At 43.0% G+C, this 21,766-nt stretch overlaps 1 protein-coding gene across 1 annotated transcript in view; it reads left to right on the top strand.

Moving 5' to 3' along the window:
* The window catches only part of LOC126176621 (15-hydroxyprostaglandin dehydrogenase [NAD(+)]-like), a 193,159-nt gene extending 183,538 nt beyond the window's left edge, over positions 1–9,621 (top strand). Inside the window, exon 7 of the mRNA XM_049923781.1 lies at positions 9,510–9,621. Within this exon, the coding sequence (XP_049779738.1) occupies positions 9,510–9,621 (112 nt within the window). The remainder of the gene's footprint in view (positions 1–9,509) is intronic.
* Positions 9,622–21,766: the final 12,145 nt, after the last annotated feature.

Raw genomic sequence — 21,766 nt, 5'->3', positions numbered from 1 at the left:
ATAGACATACTGAAACTAATTATCTGTAGGGGCCTTGTACGAAAGTAAAACGTGGACTATGAACAATTCAGTCAGGAAGGCTACAGAAGCTTTTGAAGATAAGATGAGTAAATCCGATAAATAACTAGGAGATACTAAGAAGTAAACCTACCCAAGGGATGGACTTATATTTTGATCGGTTTCGAATATGTTGCAGTGGAGCAAAGGAAAGATACATACATACTTTTCAAACGTGCCCATACGGCCGTTCAAGGGATGAAACATCGCCTTCAAAAACCTTGCGGTTAATATTTCCGGATGAATACCATTGAAACAGATTGTTCGGATTGGAAAAAAAAAATGCTGAATGTACTTTGATTTTGCCCTCCAAGCACATTGGAAAGTTGAAGTTTCATGATAGCAGTCAGAAATAGAATGCAGCATTGTTTTGACCCAAACAATGTGTGCTTCCTCATTATTGTACAAATTCACAACAGTGTTACAACAACATACAAACAATTTCAAATTTAACATAATTATATCTTAAACTTCAAAAGAGCGAAATACACTAAATGTAAAAGAAAACACAAATACAACTAAAGATATTTTATATTTCATAAAATAAAAATAGAAATATATAAAACAAAGTACAAAAAAATACACATTCAGAACTTATTTACCTAGGGGGGACTTATTAAACAAGCCAACAAGACAGTACACACTGAAACAAACACATTTCGGGCGCGCGTTCAGCAATATGGAGATATGTCTAGCTTATTTCTGACAAATGAGTCTTCAGAATACCACTTCATCATATATGATTGAATTTGATACTAACGATGCTATACGTTTTGCTATTAGTCGAACGTCAAAATGAAGAACAAGTTAGTGATGAGGAGGGTATTTTGAAAAAAGTGACCTTTTCTGACAAATTGGGTGTACTGTAGTGACATACCTTAAAAGCCATTGAAAATCTTTATATATGTTACCGTTTCAACGGTATTCATTGACAAATATTAAACTCAATTTTTTTCAAGCTGGTGGATCCCTCCTTGACAGTATTGGCACCTATAAAGAAATATGTGTCTCTTCTTTTGCTCTATATTACAACATATTCAAAGCTGATCAAAATCGAAGTGTACCCGTTGGGTAGGTTTACTTGTAGGTGGAATCGAGAAAAAGATATGTATGCACTGAAGAGCCAAAGATACTGATACACCTGCTTAATATCGTGTAGGGTCCCAGTGAGCACTCAGACGTGCAGCAACACGACGTGGCACGGACTCGGCTAATGGCTGAAGTAGTGCTGGAGGGGAACTGACACCATGAATCCCACAGGGCTGTCCATAGATCTGTAAGAGTACGAGGGGGTGGAGATCTCTTATGAACAGCACTTTGCAAGGAATCCCAGATATGTTCAATAACATTCATGTCTGGGGAGTTTGGTAGCCAGCGGAAGTAACACAGAGGAGTGTCCCTGGAGCAATTCCGGACGTGTGAGGTGTCGCATTGTCCTGCCGGAATTGTCCACGTCCGTCGGAATGCACAATGGACATGAATGGATGCAGGTGATCAGACGGGATGCTTACATACGTGTTACCTGCCAGAGTCGTCGTATTAGGGGTCCCATATCACTCCAACTGCACACGCCCTTCACCATTATCCACAGAGACTGCACCAGCTTGAACAGTTCCCTGCTGACATGCAGGGTCCATGGATTCATGAGGTTGTCTCCACGCTCCTATACGTCCACCTGCTCGATACAATTTGAAATGAGACTCGTCCGACCAGACAACATGTTTCCAGTCAGCAATAGTCCAGTGTCAGTGTTAATGGGCCCAGGCGGGGTGTAAAGCTTTGTGTATTGCAGTCATTGAGGCTACACGAGTGAGCCTTCGGCTCCGAAAGCCCATATCGATGATGTTTCGTTGAATGATATGCACGGTGACACTTGTTGATAGCCCAGCATTGAAATCTCTAGCAATTTGTGGAAGGGTTGCACAACTGTCACATTAAGCGATTCTCTTCAGTCGTCGTTGGTCCCGTTCTTGCAGGATCTTTTTCGGGCCGCAGTGATGTCGGTGATTTGATTTTTTAACGGATTCCTGATATTCGCGGTACACTCGGGAAATGGTCGTACGGGAAAATCGCCACTTCGTCGCTACCTCGGAGAGGCTGTCCCCCATCGCTTATGCGCCGGCTATAACATCACGTTCACACTCACTTAAATTTTGATAACCTGCCATTTTAGTAGCAGTAACCGATCTAACAACTGCGCCAGACACTTGTTATCTGATATAGGCGTTGCCGACCGTAGCGCCGTATTCTGCCTGTTTGCATATCTCTGTATTTGAACAGGCGTGCCTATACCAGTTTCTTTGGCACAATTTGATCAAAAGAGGGGTCGATTGATAGGACACACACTGAGGCAACAAAAAATCTTAAATTTGGCAATGGAAGCCACTGTGAGGGGTGAAATTTGTAGGAGGATAAGAACGCTTGAGTAAATGCAGCAGGAGCTAGACAGAGATGAAGAGGCTTGCTTAGGATAGACCAGTGTGGAGACCTGCAGCAAACAAGACTGAAGGACAAATTACAACAACAATAATAGGGGGTAGTGAGTGCCCAGTATTTGGGAGGTCTTCTCCCACATTACCTCACCTGGCCATCAGTTAATACCTGATAATAATGCAGCTGTAGCTCAGTCCGAAAAATATCTAGTGTTAATTCTGATTGCCTTCTCGGCAGCAGAGATTACTCTCAAACTGAATACCAGCAAAACACCGATTCTTCACCAAACATCACCTAGGAAGGACAAAAAATATCAGTGTCACCGTCGATAGTGTGACTCTTCAAGTAGTTAACACCTTTTCGCACCTTGACAGCATCCTCCGGTGAAATGTAAACCTAGATTCAGAGATTCAGTACAGAATTAATAGTTATACGAATGCGTTGTGCCTGTTCATGTGACTAGGGCCTCTCGTCGGGTAGACCGTTCGCCGGGTGCAAGTCTTTCGATTTGATGCCACTTTGGCGACTTGCGCGTCGATGGGGATGAAATGACGATGATCAGGACAACACAACACCCAGTCCCTGAGCGGAGAAAATCTCCGACGCAGCTGGGTATCGAAAACGGGCTCTTACGATTGACATCCTGTCGCGCTGACCACTCAGCTACCGGGGGCGGACTGTTCTTCGGACATTTCCGAAAGAACAGACATCACACGGAATCTGCAGCTGTGATACGTATTATGTAAATTGAAGATGGGGGGGAGAGGGGGGGAGAGAAAGGAAAGGAGCTATTGATGTGAGCTGCATCGATAATTTATGCACAATCAGCGGCGATGAGTGAAAATGTATGCAGGCCAGGATCGAACCCAAGATCTCTTGCTTACCAGGCAGTTGGGTTAACCACTGCACCACCTGGACACAGTGGTTATCAGACTATCCGAGCACGCCGCACGGCCTACCCACGTTTACCCCAGGTTGGGATGGTGTAGTGGTTAAACAACTGCCTCGTAAGCAGGAGATCCCAGTTTCGGATCCCTCTCTGGCGCACATTTTCACTCGTCGCCGCGGATTCCGCATAAAGTACTGATGCAGCTGACACCAACAGTTTCTTCCCTTTGCTTTCCTTTCTCCCTCCTCCACCGTCAATTGACAAAACAAGAATCAGTCCTGCTGGAGCATCCTATGCCATACTAACATCTCGAGTACTTGACCGGCCGGCCGCGGTGGTCTAGCGGTTCTGGCGCTGCAGTCCGGAACCGCGGGACTGCTCCGGTCGCAGGTTCGAATCCTGCCTCGGGCATGGGTGTGTGTGATGTCCTTAGGTTAGTTAGGTTTAAGTAGTTCTAAGTTCTAGGGGACTTATGACCTAAGATGTTGAGTCCCATAGTGCTCAGAGCCATTTGAACCATTTTTGAACTTGACAACCACGATCTCAATGCTTCAGCAAAGATCCTGGTGTACAGTGCAATTTTAACTCCCAGCCTGCTTTATGGATCTGAGTACTTGGCATGATACAGACAGCACCTCAAAAAATAGAACAGTATCACCAGAGATGCCTGATCGAGATTTGCGTATAACATGACAAGAGAGACACACAAGTGTCAGCATCCTTGAAGAAGCACACGCAACCAGAAAGACACCAATTACAATGGGCAGGGCATGTAACCGCATGCCTAATCATCACATTCGAAGCGTTTTGCTCTGGTATTTGAATAAAGTAGCAAAATGTGTAAAAAATCAACTTGTTAAACGAATTTAATTTCCTTCTCATTGAGCAATGCAACAACGGTCATTATTGATGGTGGCGCGCATTCTTCAAACTGCATTTCATACGCAACTAAAATGAATGCAATGACTTCATAACAAAACTGAATCCAGAAGCTTTTACCATTTACGACCCGTAGTAATTTAACACCACCCTCACTTTTCTTAGACCTATCTGACAGAAGCGAGAGCAGCAGATACAGAGTTCGGAGACAATGGCCAGGTCATAGATAATTTCCACCTCCTCAGAATAATCGCGAGTCACTGTTAAATGATCCACAGATAATCTCAGGGACGCGCTTTGCTTATAGCAGACTGAAATCAATGACTGAAGGTGAATTGCTCTCGGTACATTGCGTCTCTACGCCATGATATGCTGAGCTCGCGGTTTCCGGTAGTTTTTCTGAATCAAGTAACAAAAAAACCACAATTCATGTACAATTAAATAATTGCATCGATAACTATTAGCTATAAATTATAAAAAGAATATAACCCATTATAACATATTTAATTAAAAATCAAATCTATATATACTACAGAGACACTTACACAAAATATGTCTGCTCGGGTCAATGGAGTCCGCAGCTCGTGGTCTTGCGGTGGCGTTCTCACTTCCCGCGCACAGGGTCCTGGGTTCGATTCCCGGCGGGGTCAGGGATTTTCTCTGCCTCGTGATGACTGGGTGTTGTGTGTTCTTCATCATCATTGACTCGCAAGTCGCCGAAGTGGCGTCAACTAAAAAGGACTTGCAATACGGCGGCCGAACTTACCCTCATGGGGCCTCCCGGTCAGCAATGCCATACGATCATTTCATTTCAGTTATATGGTGACAAGAGAAGTGGGGAAAATTCAGTTTACACAGAGGAGTTTCATTTCAGTCACAGGCTGGTTTATGCTATGTAGCAGATCTGAATTTACATTTCATACACGATTTATTTCATTTTTCATAGACAACTTGAAATATTTCTTTAACAAGGGAGCGCACATTCGCACAATACAGCCGACCGCTGTGGTCGAGCGGTTCTAGGCGCTTCAGTCCGGAACCACACTGCTGCTACTGTCACAGGTTCGAATCCCGCCTCGGGCATGGATGTGTGTCATGTCCTTAGGTTAGTTAGGTTTAAGTAGTTCTAAGTCTAGGGGACTGATGGCCTCGACGCTAAGTCCCATAGTGCTTAGAGCCATTTCAACCATTTTCGCACAATAAAATTACTTTGAAACAATTTATACATAAAAAGAGTTGAGATTTTTCAAGTAATACTTCAACGCCCCCTTGAAGGCTTGCCTTCAATGATTTGACAAAACCTTAGGAAATGTTTATTAAATTTAGTCCATTTGAGAAAAAAGGTTTTTGATTTCGATGTCTGATTATTAATTGTACTATAAGTAGTTACGCTTACTTTCAAATATCTGGTATGCACAAATCTAATGGCAACTTCTTTTATGTATGTGGAAAGTGAAAACAATAATTTACATAGATGTACATGTAGTCTGATCTTATAAGTTGGTACATATTGAATTACTGACAAGAAAACAAATCTTCCTTTTTTCTTTTTTGTTAAGAGTTCCTTCATTTGACTTTATAACAAATGGTGAGCAGTTAATTTTCTTGCTTTATGGGAATTTACACACTTAATAACTTTTTCATAATGTGGAGACACAGTCATAGCATATTTCTTTAAAGTCAGTACCACCATTAGACTGTTGTTTATTTATAGTGTTACATTTACACTTACGTAATCATGATTTCGGCTTCAAAGTGCCTTTACCAAGTGTTTTAAGTGTTATACATTGCCTAAGATGGCATACTGTTGTGTTAAAATAATAGTGTATTTTTCTTTACGACACTTTCTTTCACTGTAGTACTTAATTTTGTCTTCTTTAATAAGGCGCGTCTAACAGTATTGGCTTTCTTCAGGGATGCTTCACACTTTTTAAGGATACTTTCAAGCACGACATTTTTCTTATAAGAACTTCTATTTCTGATTTCAGTCTTTTTATTACTTCGCCCTTCGCTTTCAAATCAGAGAGTTCACAAATGGGCACTGTATTTGTGTCTTGGTCCAGTTTCCTTTTCCTTGGGGGACACAGACTGCAAGGTATTAATTGCTCTCTTGCGCACATCTCTCTTCTGATAATGTAGAGCTCGCTCACGAGCATCCTACAGGAACAGAAAAGCCTGTTAATTGTTTCGCTTATGATTAATAATTAGTACTAAAATGATAACTCATTTGAGAAGATAAAAATTAAATGAATTAGTATCTTAATCTAATTGATCAGTATAATACAGCAGCTTGCTTACCTCATTGTCAGGTTCAGTGCTGTTTTCAGCAGTACGTAAATCTCTGTGCCACTTGGGTAAATGTTGAGATGGAACTGCATTTGTTTTAAGTTTCTTCTTTTGCGGCAACCCCAGGAGTTCGTTCATCAAATCCCGCTCGTAATTCTCAGGAAGAAAATGAATGGAGCAGATACGGGCATTAATAACACTAATTTCGTCAGCTCGCTTTCACCGAGATATCCATTTCCTTTGTAGGGAGTTCTTGGGAAAACGATGACACACTATACCACTAGTCTTAGTTCCATAATTTTTACAGTTTGCAGCTGCACAATTACTCGTATTTCTATTCAACACACTGCTGCCGTACTCAATGCTCAACACTCAGTGAGGTCACAGCGCGAAGGGTACTGTGGGTAAATTGTTCGCGGACACTGCCGGACTGGCCTTCCTTATATGTCTAGCTACCTTGAGTGTTGCCTTCGACGTCCACGTTTGATTATGGAGAGATGAAACAGCAGTATCAACTGTATGGCAATGATTCTAAAGCACTAAGCTGCCAACATAAATATTACTGTCAAATCGTATACTGACGTAAAATGAGTTCGCAGTTAATTAATGTGACCACGATATGTAGGCGTGGGATCTGTTGCTGCACACAGATCCAGAGGTCGCATTCACTCGTGTCCGTGGCTTCACAAACCACATATTCAAACTAAGTTAGTTCTTTTTGCTGCTACAACAGCTCATTATTTAATGTTTTCACTTCACAGTAAACTAATATCTGTGTGCGCACGAACGTTTTGTCCTATCTACAGTGTCACTCGAGTACAGACAACTGGTTTAAATTCTAACAGTCACTTAAAGCCACACTCTAACAATCAGTTCCCGTAGCACAGCCCAGTATTATCAGCGGCAATTTCCACCGGAGATCTCTCACAGATTTGCTACGTGTGCATTGGTTGTAGACTTTGTGTCCGTGTTAGTAGCATCCCACCGTGTTTTAAAGATATGAAAGTACAGTTTCTCCAATTTGTTTTAACCACAAATTGATTTCTATGATATCGTTGATCTGAATTAGTTAATAGACGTTTTATTACATTTTTCTTAGATAACTTAAGATACTTTTTTAAACCCTCCATTACTCGCGCGAAAATTGGTGACATGGTCACTCGCACGGATGACAGGTGTCATCCATAAAGCAAGCGGTCTATTTGTATTCTCTGAACGGTCTTTATGACTGATTTCATAATTTTTTATTAAATCAAAATATAATACATTTAATATTCGTACACAGTATAATATATTCTAACGTTTGAAACAGTTCGACCATTCGAAGAACAATATTTTCAGCTGAATTACTGGCATTACATGGTCCCTCTGGTTGCTTACCGACGTGCGGTTGTAAATTCAAAGTGTAAGCTGTTTTTATATCAACCAAAGCAAACAATTTTAACCCATACTTTGCTGGTTTCCTATGGATATATTGCCTCAATGGAATGGGGAGTTTCCTTTAAATGTCAAAAGCTGTTCGTCAACAGTAAGATATTCACTAGATGAAAAATATTTTGGGGAATTGTTCGTGATTAGTTCAAGTACCTCTCTGATAGGAACCAACTTGTCAGTTTCTCTGCGAACACCTCTATCCCGGATAATATCAGACCTATGACATCTCAACAGAAACCTGAATCGGTTTTCACTTGTGCATAAATAACATGATTCAAGTCCGTTTCCCTTTGAGTTATCCCACAATTTCGATATACTCTACCTAGAACATCTCATACAGATATAACGAACCAATGAAAGCTCTGATCTCTATCGCGTCCCTTTCCCTAGAGAAGTTAACCATGAGATTCACTGATGGATATATTAGTGCATGTTGCGATAATGCTTATTATGTTTTCATCCAAGAACAAATTCAGAATTTCTATTTCTGTCTTTTTTATACGAGCTTGATTTTTTGGTCCAGACAAATGCGTAATAATATTACAAGATCTGCTTCTATCAATGGTAGAATTTTTATTTTTCCTCCATTTAGTTATTCTATCTTTCCCTAAAAGGAATACATCCTCTTGAGTTACCTCTTCCTGTGACTCATATTCATCATTCTCTGGCACTTCTTGTTCTGTTCCTGAATCATGACCACTTTCATGAAGACAGTCCTCAGTCTCTAAGTCAGCGCTATCACTGTGAGCATCTTCACCACTCAGCTCATTGGACCATTCCAACCATACATTAGGATCTCTACTATGTCCGTGGTTATTTTGCTTTTGACATTTCTCCCACAATCTAAAAATAAAGAGAATACTAGGTAACACGGAAGGTAACTGCAATCAGTTTCAATAAGTACAAATTTACGCAAATGAAAGATCAGTTGAATCTAGGAAAGCAATAAAGTAATACAGACTTACTTTGTTTCAGATTGTGGCAGCAGAGCTCGCGCGGATGACTGGTGTCCTCCAGACTGTAATAATGTTTCATAAACAATGTATCTTTCGTAACTGAAAGCCAACAATGATTGGAGCTAACTGCTGGAGAGTTAACAGAAAGGCACTGAAAATGGCGCGATCTCAATTCTGCCCTGTCAGACATAATTGAGCGCGAAAGTCATGTGGATGACGAGTGTCATCTGCACGAGAGATGGAGGGTTAGTAAAAGAAAATTATTTTAAAGTAATTTATACATTAAAAAGAAATGTTATTCTTCAAGTAATGCTTCACATTCCCATACAAGTATTTCAGTTAAAAGTGATGTGCAGGAGGTCAGAGGAAATGATTTGAGGCTAACACTAAGAAGTTGTGGTGTAACTAAATACCAAGACAGCTCCACCATGTTCCAGTTTGCTGGTAACCGTATCATGTATGTATTCCGCGGGCGTGTGGTACAATTTAGAAAGATTATTGTTAATGTTACTTGTGTGCTTGTAAAATTGGAGCAGTGTATAAAGGGTTTACTTTGTGTCTGTTTCATGTTGTAGGAGAGCGAACACGTCGACGGCAGTGTCTTTGGCGCAGCCGCCAATCAGAGAGTTGAACGCTATTGTCCACCAGGTGAAGGCCACGGCGCGTTACAAGATCCTGTCGGCGTGATGCAAATACAATAAATGCATGGACATTGATCAACATCGACATTATTGTAAAGACGACGTTCTAATGAGACACACCGTTGAAAGCGAGAAGTAATTTATTCAACCATCAAGATTTCTAAAGTGAGTGTCTGTATGGCGATGGTAGATGGAGTTTGCACTTGATTTCCAGAGGAGGAGGTTAATTTTTGTATGACTGAGTTTCGTTGGGAATACTGGTATAATTGGAGTTCGAAGAGAATCGGTAATCGATAGTTAAAGGCAAGAGCACCGATAATATCCCAGATGTCAACTTTTGAAAAGCCACCAAACTTTTATGAAACTTAGGTTACGCAAGTCTCTCTCTACATCCGAGCTTGCAGGAAGTTAACTTAACCAAGTCACTGAATCAAGTGAAACTATATGGTTCCAGAGATCTTCTCAAGTCTGAGACATCTATGATGTATGTATGCAGACTGAGCCTACGGATGAAAGCTTGTACTAAGAGCAAGATTTGAACGTGGGTCTACTCACCAGCCAGGGTGGCACAGTGATCAGGGTATCTGGCTGCTGAGCAGGAGACCGGGTTCGAATGCCGGCCTTCCATTCATCGTCTCAGTCTGCATATACAGGGTGAGTCACCTAACGTTACCGCTGGATATATTTCGTAAACCACATCAAATACTGACGAATCGATTCCACAGACCGAACGTGAGGAGAGGGGCTTGTGTAATTGGTTACTCCAAACCATAAAAAATGCACGGAAGTATGTTTTTTAACACAAACCTACGTTTTTTTAAATGGAACCTCGTTAGTTTTGTTGGCACATCTGAACATATAAACAAATACGTAATCATTGCCGTTTGTTGCATTGTAAAATGTTAATTACATCCGGAGATATTGTAACCTAAAGTTGACGCTTGAGTACCACTCCTCCGCTGTTCGATCTCGTGTATCGGAGAGCACCGAATTACGTAGGGATCCAAAGGGAACGGTGATGATCCTTAGGTACAGAAGAGACTGGAACAGCACATTACGTCCACATGCTAACACCTTTTTATTGGTCTTTTTCACTGACGCACATGTACATTACCATGAGGGGTGAGGTAGAAGTACACACGTGGTTTCCGTTTTCAATTACGGAGTGGAATAGAGTGTGTCCCGACATGTCAGGCCAATAGATGTTCAATGTGGTGGCCATCATTTGCTGCACACAACTACAATCTCTGGCGTAATGAATGTCGTACACGCCGCAGTACATCTGGTGTAACGTCGCCGCAGGCTGCCACAATACGTTGTTTCATATCCCTTGGGGTTGTAGGCACATCACAGTACACATTCTCCTTTAACGTACCCCACAGAAAGAAGTCCAGAGGTGTAAGATCAGGAGAACGGGCCGGCCAATTTATGCGTCCTCCACGTCCTATGAAACGCCCGTCGAACATCCTGCCAAGGGTCAGCCTAGTGTTAATTGCGGAATGTGCAGGTGCAGCATCATGCTGATACCACATACGTCGACGCGTTTCCAGCGGAACACTTTCGAGCAACGTTGGAAGATCATTCTGTAAAAACGCGATGTATGTTGCAGCTGTTTGGGCCCCTGCAGTGAAGTGAGGACAATGTTTCAAGCGTCAACTTTAGATTACAATATCTCCGGATGTAATTAACATTTTACAATGCAACAAACGGCACTGATTACGCATTTGTTTATATGTTCAGATGTGCTAACAAAACTAACGGGGTTCCATTTAAAAAAAACGTAGGTTTGTGTTAAAAAACATACTTCGTGCATTTTTTATGGTTTGTATTAACCAATTACACTAGCCCCTCTCCTCACGTCGGTCTGTGGAATCGATTCGTCAGTATTTTATGTGGTTTACGAAATATATCCAGCGGTAACGTTAGGTGACTCACCCTGTATATAATTCAAATCTGCTGTGATGCTCCCTCCTGAAAAGAATCTTAAACGGTCAAATTGAATTATAATACGTACCTGATTGAATGTTTCCGTCAGAGGTACGACTCCTACTGATGTCTGTTTAAATAATAATGTCCAAAAGGTGGAGTGGCGCCGCAATGTGTCACATCAACGCGTTAATAACTGAGAGAATTCATCCTCCTACCGTTCATCATGGGTACTACTTGTCCATCATGGGGCACCTCTGTTTGATGAAAACAGTGGACAATAGCCAGCGTAGAAAAGAGATGCTGAGTCACATTGGAAGGATAGAAGCTGCTCCACGTGTAGTCACAGCAGCAAACTGTGCACCTCTCGCTTTAGGCTGAACGGTCACCTCTGGATTCGCAGATGCTTACAAGTGTTTGCCCCGGTAATGGTCAGCGCTTCGTATTTGCTTGTTATGTCCGTTGAACTGTAACGTCTAACAGCCTTACTTGTTCAGCTTCTTGTGACCGTCTCTTGGTGAGTACGAGTCCCTAGCATTTTGGTTTATCGAAACCCACTCGTCAGTCTGTTGCCTACTTTTCGAAATCTCAGCAAGCATCCTACAGTCGGTGTTGAGTAACAGCCTGTGATTACCTTCTCAAGTGACCTCTATGTCGACGGACGATCGGCTTTTACGTAAGACTGCGGTGTCATCTACGTAGTAGTTTTTGTTTATGTGTGGTGTAGCATCAAAGTCGTCCGTATAGACTACGTACAAAATGATGTCTAACACTGATTCGTGGGGAATCCATTCGTAGATCTCTAAGTGGTGGGATTCACTGTTCGCAGTTAGTAAATATACAGGATGTATCAAAAAGAATCGTCCAATTTGGCACGTCTATATTTCTGAAACTAATAAACATACTGAGCCATGCCTGGCTCGTGTTCGTGCCATATCTCATTAGACATCCTGTTTTTACTGTACTACCACCTCGTTATGTTAATTCAATTACTGGTGTCACTGGTTATCAATATAAGCCCTGGCGTTGTATCTTTGCTGCTGCTATTACTTCCCGGTTGTCGTGTGTTCGGAGTTAGTTTGGGCCTGCCAGTGAGTTGGGAGGCGCTAGCAGTGCACCTGGGACCTGGCAGTGTTTGACTTCGGTCGCGGCTGCAGTGAGGTCTGGACAGCCATGACTCCCCCGACAGTTGCCGATAGATATCAGTTGAGTGCGGACCACCTTGGTTGGTCGTCGGTCGGTCGTCTTGTCAGACGACGTGTACGTTGGCCGGCGATCTCTCATGGGTTGCTTGCGTGTGCCGACTCGTGACTCGTCCTTGTTATTGTACAGTCGCTGCCATTAGTATTGTCTAGTCCTTCGTGCAAGTGTTCGTGGAACTGTGTGTAGCTTGCGATGTCGACTACTCAGCTATTTTAGTGCTGTCTCCGTGCTGATGTAAGGCAGTCGGTCGGTTGGCGTGGAACAGCGAGGAAATGTCTGCGGGGCGTGGTGTGGCCGGGCCCGCTGGGGGTCTCTACGCAGTGTCGGAGTGTGTGGGGCTGTTCCCATTGCTACGAGGCCCGTGGCTCACTGACCCTGGACACGAAAGTTGAGTTTGGATTTAATTTATCAGCAAGTCAAGACTGTTCACATTGTGCCATCTGGTTCTCATTGTTGGCTGTTGGGACATTCCTGCGAGCAACAACGTGTGTGTTCGAGTTTGCGAAGTCTAACTGTATTTGGTTATTTGCGATTGAAGTGCACCAGCGTAATTTTCTGCCTTGCGGTCGTTAACGTTCCGGTTACCTGCCCTGGCCGTTGACGCAAATTCACGCAGTGTCCTTTCCTCAGCGTGTTGTCGCTGTCCAGCATGGTGTTTAGTTTCACAGCTTCCTTGGTTGTAGGCGTCCATGCCTTTTACGTTTTGCATTGAACTCCCTGTTGTATGCTGGTCGGGTGGAGCAGAAGTTATCTTGTCAGTAGGTCCATTGAGTGTCTGTTGGTTGGGTTGTCGTCGGATCGAGAATGGTTGGGCCGACTGCCTGTCTCACCCAAGTGATCGGTAGTATTTAAAGTGCTGTCCGACCACCGACACTTCTGAGCGTCGTTAGCTGCACTGTCTTTTCTTATTTTCTGTTGTGTGTATTTGTATGGCTCATAGCCGATGGTTTTGAATTTTGTTTTTCAAATGGTTCAGGTGGCTCTGAGCACTATGGAACTCAACATCTGAGGTCATCAGTCCCCTAGAACTTAGAACTACTTAAACCTAACTAACCTAAGGACATCACACACATCCATGCCTCAGGCAGGATTCAAACCTGCGACCGCAGCAGTCGCGCTATTCCAAACTGTAGCGCCTAGAACCGCTTGGCCACACCGGCCGGCAATTTTGTTTTTAGTGGTGTTTCAAGTCATGGGGCCTTCAGCCGTTTTTAAATTAAGGATCTTTGTATTTCAAGCATCAGACTGTTTGGGACCTTCAGCCTAATTGAAGATAAGGCCTTCTGCCTTGTGTTTTTTATTTAATTTTACTTTTAGTCTTAAATCAACGGCCTTCAACCGTCTTTAAATTAGGATTGTTGCTTTTCAAGTGTTAGATTTTGGGGACTTCAGCCAAGTTATAGAACTTACTTAACGTGAGGCCTTCTGCCTTTTAAATATTCTTTTGGCGTCTGAATTATGAGTTAATGGCTTTTAGCCGTTTATTTTTTAATTGAAGTGATTGTGTCCTTAAGGCATAAGACAGTGTGGCGTATTCATCCGATAACTAAGTTCAAGAATTTGTACTGTAGCGTTTGGTCAAATAAATAAAGTTATATGTGTTCTAGTGTAACTGACAGCAGCTCATTTTGGCCCCTTTCCACAATTCCAACCTGTCCTGTCCTGCGGGTTTAGCAGGGCGTTCCACATATACAATGCATTTTGTTTTTTGATGAAGGGGAAACTGAAAAAGTTTTTTTCATACATTTCCATAGGTGTTCAATATGCCCCCCCCCCCCCCCTTGAGACGCATAGCGTATGCAAATGCGGTATTCAGATTACTCCCACAGCGAGCATGTCTTGAGTTACAGCTTCCACAGTTGTTATTGCGTGACGTCTCAGTTCATTGGTGGTTGTTGGTTATATATGCATCTACATCTATGTGATTACTCTGCTATTCACAGTAAAGTGCCTGACAGAGTGTTAAATGAATCACCTTCAAGCTGGCTCTCTACCATTCCACTCACGAACGGCGCGCGGTAAGAACGAGCACTTAAATTTTTCTGTGCAAGCCCTGATTTCTCTTATAGAATGTTTTCGCAATCGTAGGAGGAAATTGGTGTTTGAAATTTCATGAGAAGATCCCGTCGCAACGTAAAAAGCCTTTGTTTTAATGATTGCCACTCCAATTCACGTATCATATCTGTGGCACTATCTCCCATATTTCACAATAATACAATACGAGTCATCTGATGACTTTACAAGACGGTAAATGACGGTATCATTGCCGGCCGGTGTGACCGAGAGGCCCTAGGCGCTTCAGTCTGGAACCGCGCGACCGCTACGGTCGCAGGTTCGAATCCTGCCTCGGGCATGGATGTGTGTGATGTCCTTAGGTTAGTTAGGTTTAAGTAGTTCTAAGTTCTAGGGGACTAATGACCTCAGATGTTAAGTCCCATAGTGCTCAGAGCCATTTGACAGCATCATCTGCAAACAATCTAAGACGGCTACTCAGATTGTCGCCTATGTCGTTCAGATCAGGAACAATAGAGGGCCTATAACACTTCCTTGGGAAACGCTGTATATTACTTCTGTTTTACTCGATGACTTTCCGCCTATTACTACGAACTGTGACCTTTCTGACAGGAAATCAAGAATCCAGACGCACAACTGAGGCGATATTCCATAGGAACGCAGTTTGGTTAGAGGACGCTTGTGAGGAACGGTGACGAAAGCCTTCTGGAAATCTAAAAATATGGAATCAATTTGACATCCCCCATCGATAGCACGCATTACTTCATGAGTATAAAGAGCTAGTTGTGTTTCGCAAGAACAGTATTTTCTGAATCCGTGCTGACTGTGTGTCAATAAATCGTTTTCTTCGAGGTAATTCATAATGTTCGAACATAGTATATGTTCCAAAACTCTACTGGAAATCGACGTTAGTATGCCCCTATAATTCAGCGCACTCCTCCTACTTCCATTTTTGAGTATTGGTGTGACTTGAGCAATTTTCCAGTCTTTAGGTGTGGATCTTTCTGTGAGCGAGCGGTTGTATATAAATGTGGAGCTATTGTACTGTATCAGCATACTCATAAAGAAACCTGACTGGAATACAATTTGGACCGGAGGCCTTGCCATTGCTACACCGACGATATCTACTTTTATGTTTCTCACCTGGACAGTTGTTCTGGATTGGAATCAGGAATATTTACTTCGTCTTCTTTGGTGAAGGAGTTTCGGAAAACCTTGTTTAATAACTCTCCTTTGATGACACTATCATCAGTGACTTCGCCGTTGTTATCGCGCAGTGAAGGTATTGATTGCGTCTTACTTCTGTTGTGCTTTATGTATGACCAGAATCTCTTTGGGTTTTCTGCCATATTACGAGACAGAGTTTCGTTGTGGAAATTATTAAAAGCATCTCGCATTGAAGTACGCGCTGTCTTTCGAGCTTCTGCAAAACTTTGCCAATATTGGCGATTTTGCGTTCTTTTAAATTGAGGATGCTTTTTTCGTTGCTTCTGCAATAGCGATCTGACCCTTTTTGTGTACCATGGAGGATCAGTACCATCACTTATTAATTTCTTTGGTATATGTCTCTCAATTGCACTCGACACTGCCTTTTTTTAAATCATTCCACACCTTTCCTACGCTTATGTGATCAGAACGGAAGGAGTTTGAGACAGTCTCTTAAAAAGGCGTTAAGAGCATTTTTATTAGCTTTGCGTTTCTTTTTGATGACTGAGGGTGTTACGGTATTCAGCCTAGCAGCTGGTCGGTAATCCCTGTATCCGTCATGATAATCCCTATTTGTCCAGGATTATTTGTTGCTAAGAGGTCAGGCCTGCTTTCGCAACCATTTATGCTTCGAGTGGTCTCATTTACTAATTGTTCAAAATATTTTCTGAGAAAGCATTCAGTACAATTTCGGATGACGTTTTCTGCCTGCCGCTGGCTTTAAACGTCTAATTTTTCCAGCATATCGAGGGTAGATTGAAGTCACTACCTATTATAATTGTATGATTGGGGTACCTATTTGAAATGAAACTCAAGTTTTCTTTAAACTGTTCAGCAACTATATGTTCTGAGTCGGGGGTCGCACGAACTACCTACTTCAATTTTGCTACAAGGTAAACTACTTCTGACAGCAATAAATGCTCTTCCACCAAAAGTACTTAATCTATTCTTTCTGAACACTGTTAGGTCGTTTGAAAAAACTTCGGCTGAACTTATTTCCAGCTTTATCCAGCTTTCCACACCTACAACTATTTGAACTTCAGTGCTTTCTACTAGGGCTTGGAACTCTGGTTCTTTCCCAACACAGCTATGACAATTTACAATACCGATGGTCTCTGCAACTACCTTACTGTGTTTTACCAACTCCCTTTTAGACGGACGCCCTTCCTGTGGTTTCCTGAGATCCTCTAACCCAAAAAACCGCCCAGTCCCTTCCATACAGCCCCTGCTACCGGTGTACCGCTTCGTATGTATAGTGGACTCCTGATCTGTGAAGCGGAACCAGGAGACCCAAAACCCGATGGCGCAAGTTAAGGAATCTGCAGCCTACAGAACCGCCTGAGCCTCTGCTTCAGACCCTCCTCTCGGCTCTGCACCAAAGAGCCACAATCGATTCTATCGACGATGCTGCAGATGGTGAGCTCCGCCTTAATCTCGCCAGCAAGATTGGCAGTCTTTACGATTTCCGCTAACCTCTCGAAACCAGAGAGAATCTCCTCCGATCCAAAGCGACACACGTCATTGGTCCCGACATGAGCCACCAACGGAGGTACATAAATAGAGTCTTTTATAAACCCCCACAAGAAATAATCACATACACTCAGATCCGGTGACCTTGGAAGCCAGTACTGAAGGCCGAATCATTTAGTCCAGTGAGAAAGATCCATCGTTCGGTAATCCTTTGATTTAAAATTTCCTGCACTTCCAGATGCCAGTGTGACTGTACCCAATCCTGTTGGAAAATGAAGTCCGAAGTTCTAAAGCATGTCGAGATATGTACGCCATGTAACAGTGATCTCGGCAAAGAAAAATGAACTATACACCTTTTCCCGTGAAATTGCACAAAACACAGTACATTTTGGAGAGTCCCTCCCATTTTGTACAACTTCATGTTGGATCATGTAAAACTCGAGAGTTTTCGCTTTTCTACTGTGAAACGTCCCCTTTGAAAAATTATCAATGACTGTGCTGATAAATCTCTTACGTTATTTGATTTTCAAACAGCTGAGCAAAACTGAACGTACTCAGACATTTCTCTCTTTACTTATTCTGATCATCACTAAACTGACACACAATATTTTTTTTTAGCGCAACGCAACCTGACTTTCAATCATCCCTACAAAAGAATGGCCCTGACTAACAATAACCTATACCTTTCATGAATCACTTACCTCATATATATCAGTTCATGACATCCAGTCTTTCAAATTTCCTTTTTCTGACGGACACACATCCCGATCGTCCGCTCTCAAAACTCTGCCACCTCTCTCCCCACATCCACCACTGTTGGCGGCTCACCTCCAAACTGACACACAATATTTTTTTTTAGCGCAACGCAACCTGACTTTCAATCATCCCTACAAAAGAATGGCCCTGACTAACAATAACCTATACCTTTCATGAATCACTTACCTCATATATATCAGTTCATGACATCCAGTCTTTCAAATTTCCTTTTTCTGACGGACACACATCCCGATCGTCCGCTCTCAAAACTCTGCCACCTCTCTCCCCACATCCACCACTGTTGGCGGCTCACCTCCAACTGCGCAACGCTATGCGCTGTTCACATCCAACTGCCCAACACTACACAAGCGAATATTTCAACAATGAGTCCAACCAGCCACAGACTGCACACAGAACAGTCAGTGAATTTCATATAGAGCTCTACGTGGCGTTACCGACATAAAAACCTAAACAGCCTACTTACAACCGTACGTTGTTCACGCACATATCTCAAACAACATAACAGTTACGATTTTTGTAAATCGGGTGATTCCTTATGTACACCCTACCTCTCTCGTGGAGGATCTGTTCGTCCGTTTTTGTAATCGTTTGATATCTCATTAATGTGGCACAATCGTCTATGGCTTCCGTAAACGAAAATTTAGTTGTGACCTCGGCGTGATTTGAACATGCAACAATCAGAAGGCTGCGCCACGGATTTTTTTTTCTCTCCCCTAGTCCCTTAGAGCCCTTTATTACTCTCACCAATAATGCCTTCTTCGGCCTGGCTTCTTTCCATTCAGGAAAGGTATTGTGGTAATTTGAAGCGAAGTAGAGGCAACATATTTAGGTCCCAGGGTGAGACAACAGCCTCGAAGCTGATAATGTACCACGTGACTGAGATTGGCAAGTGGGCTGAGAGGGCTCTGAGCCGGCGATAGCTGGAGGTGATACAGCAAGAACGAGAGAGCGGTCGCTGTGTTTGTCAGAGATATGATCTCCCTTGTTCTGTTTGTTTTAGTGGCACTCTCTGTCCTTCAAACAGCTTTAAGCCTGTATACTCATAATGTAAGCGTTATGCAACGAGTCACAAATAGCATCTGCGGAGTACTCGTAGGTCAGAGTCAAGGAGAGTCATATCTAAAAACAGCTTCTAGCGAGTTCCTAACAACGCAATATCGCCTCTGGAATGCCTCATTTCAATGTCAGTGAGACCAACGTTTCCTGTCGAAAGTTGAACGTCAGTATATGGACAGTAGATTAACCCTCCAGTTATATAACGATGAAGCAGAAAATCCGCATAGACGCGTCACCTCCATTGATGAACTACGAAATGCCCTAACGGAGACCAGTGGCCTCCATAGCGGCTTCACACTGTGGAAAGTCTGCGAAACGGCCGCGAGAGTGATGTGCTGACCACACGCATCTCCATACCGCATCGTTTAATGAACAAAGTAAGAGCATATGGACTATCAGACCAATTTTGTGATTGGATTGAAGAGTTCCTAGATAACAGAACGCAGCCTGTCATTCTCAATGGAGAGAAGTCTTCAAAAGTAAGAGTGATTTCAGGTGTGCCGCAGCGGAGTGTCGTAGGACCTTTGTTATTCACAATATATATAAATGACCTTGTGGATAACATCGGAAGTTCACTGAGGCTTTTTGCGGATGAAATAAAATGTCGTGTGACGAGGGCCTCCCGTCGGGTAGACGGCTCGCCTGGTGCAAGTCGTTCGATTTGACGCCACTTCGGCGACTTGCGCGTCGATGGGGATGAAATGATGATGATTAGGACAACACAACACCCAGTCCCTGAATAGAGAAAATCTCCGACTCAGCCGGGAATCGAACCTGGGCCCTTAGGATTGACAGTCTGTCGCGCTGACCAATCAGCTACCGGGGGCGGACTTTTTGCGGATGATGCTGTAGTATATCGAGAGGTTGTAACAATGGAAAATTGTACTGAAATGCAGGAGAATCTGCAACGAATTGGCGCATGGTGCAGGAAATGGCAATTTAATCTCAATGTAGACAAGTGTAATGTGCTGCGAATACATAGAATGAAAGATCATTTAGCTACAATATAGCAGGTCAGCAACTGGAAGCAGTTAGTTCCATAAATTATGTGGGAGTAGGCATTAGGAGTGATTTAAAATGGAGTGACCATATAAAATTAATCTTCGGTAAAGGAGATGCCAGACTGAGATTCATTGGAAAAATCCTAAGGAAATGCAATCCGAAAACAAAGGAAGTAGGTTACAGTATATTTGTTCGCCCACTGCTTGAATACTGCTCACCGGTGTGGGATCCGTACCGGATAGTGTTGATAGAAGAGAGAGAAGATTCAACGGAGAGCAACGCGCTTCGTTACAGGATCATTTAGTAATCGCGAAAGCGTTACGGAGATGATAGATAAACTCCAGTGGAAGACTCTGCAAGAGAGACGCTCAGTAGCTCGGTACGGGCTTTTGTTGAAGTTTCGAGAACATACCTTCACCGAGGAGTCAAGCAGTATAATACTTCTCCTACGTATATCTCGCGAAGTGACCATGATGATACAATCAGACAGATTAGAGCCCACACAGAGGCATACCGACAGTCTTTCTTCCCACGACCAATACGAGTACTGGAATAGAAGGGAGAACCGATAGGTACCCTCCGCCACACACCGACAGCTGGCTTGCGGAGTATGGATGTAGATGTAGATGTAGAGGGGATTGTTTGCTTCATGGATCCTCAAGCAAGAAACCTATCGCAGCTGGCCATGGCAAGGGAGTCGACGTTGCTCCACATCTTTGTTGCTGCCTCCCACAACGTCTTTGACTCTTATTTTCAGTCGGGTCCGCAGCATGGAACACGTCATTATATGACATTTCGCAGTGAATAATTCTAGGTAACTTGCAAATTGCTTAATTAGTGATTCTTCTTCTTTACTACAAGCTTATTTCGGTTATTCTGAAGTAAACCTGAAGATGTTACATTTGGTGACTCTACTTTTGTTTGTAAAAGTTGTACATAAAGTCCAGTTTGTATGCATTGACTCTCGGCACGTCTCGCAGTTGTCCGCTCTGTAAAAGAGGGTTATTTAGCTTACATTAATGTTACTGAACTGGGCAAACAGAACCACAAGTGCAGGTCAGAAGTCAGCCCTCACAGGAAGTACCCTTGGCAGGTAGCTGGCGCATCTAGAATGACGGTTTGACAATGCGCCGTGTCTCTAGCTTGCTCGTGTATCGCATCACTTCACACTTTTCATTTCTGAATGCGCGGTGAGCAAGTAAAGATGCCCACAACAACAGTGTGGCTGTTGAAAGGGTTTCGCCTTATTTGATTCAGCCCACATAACGTAACTGTCATGCGTTTGCATCCTCAGGACAATTCTCGGCGGCGCACTGTAGGTGCAACCAAGACGGTCCTGCAGCGTTTTCGATGGAAAGTGCTTGATCATACACGTACAGCCCGGATTTGGCTCCCTCCGATTTTCGTACCTTCGCTCATATGAATGGATGGCTATGAAGAAAACATTTTGGCACAGACAAGGTGAAGAGCAGTTTAAGAAATTAGCGGAAAGCACAGACGGCTGGTTTCTAAGACGAGGATGTTGGTTCAAAATGGTT

This window comes from Schistocerca cancellata, chromosome 3 (assembly GCF_023864275.1).
Source record: "Schistocerca cancellata isolate TAMUIC-IGC-003103 chromosome 3, iqSchCanc2.1, whole genome shotgun sequence".
NCBI classification, from domain to species: Eukaryota; Metazoa; Arthropoda; class Insecta; order Orthoptera; family Acrididae; genus Schistocerca; species Schistocerca cancellata.
The sequence above is the reverse complement of the archived record's forward strand: the minus strand, read 5'-3'. Positions and strand labels throughout refer to the sequence as shown.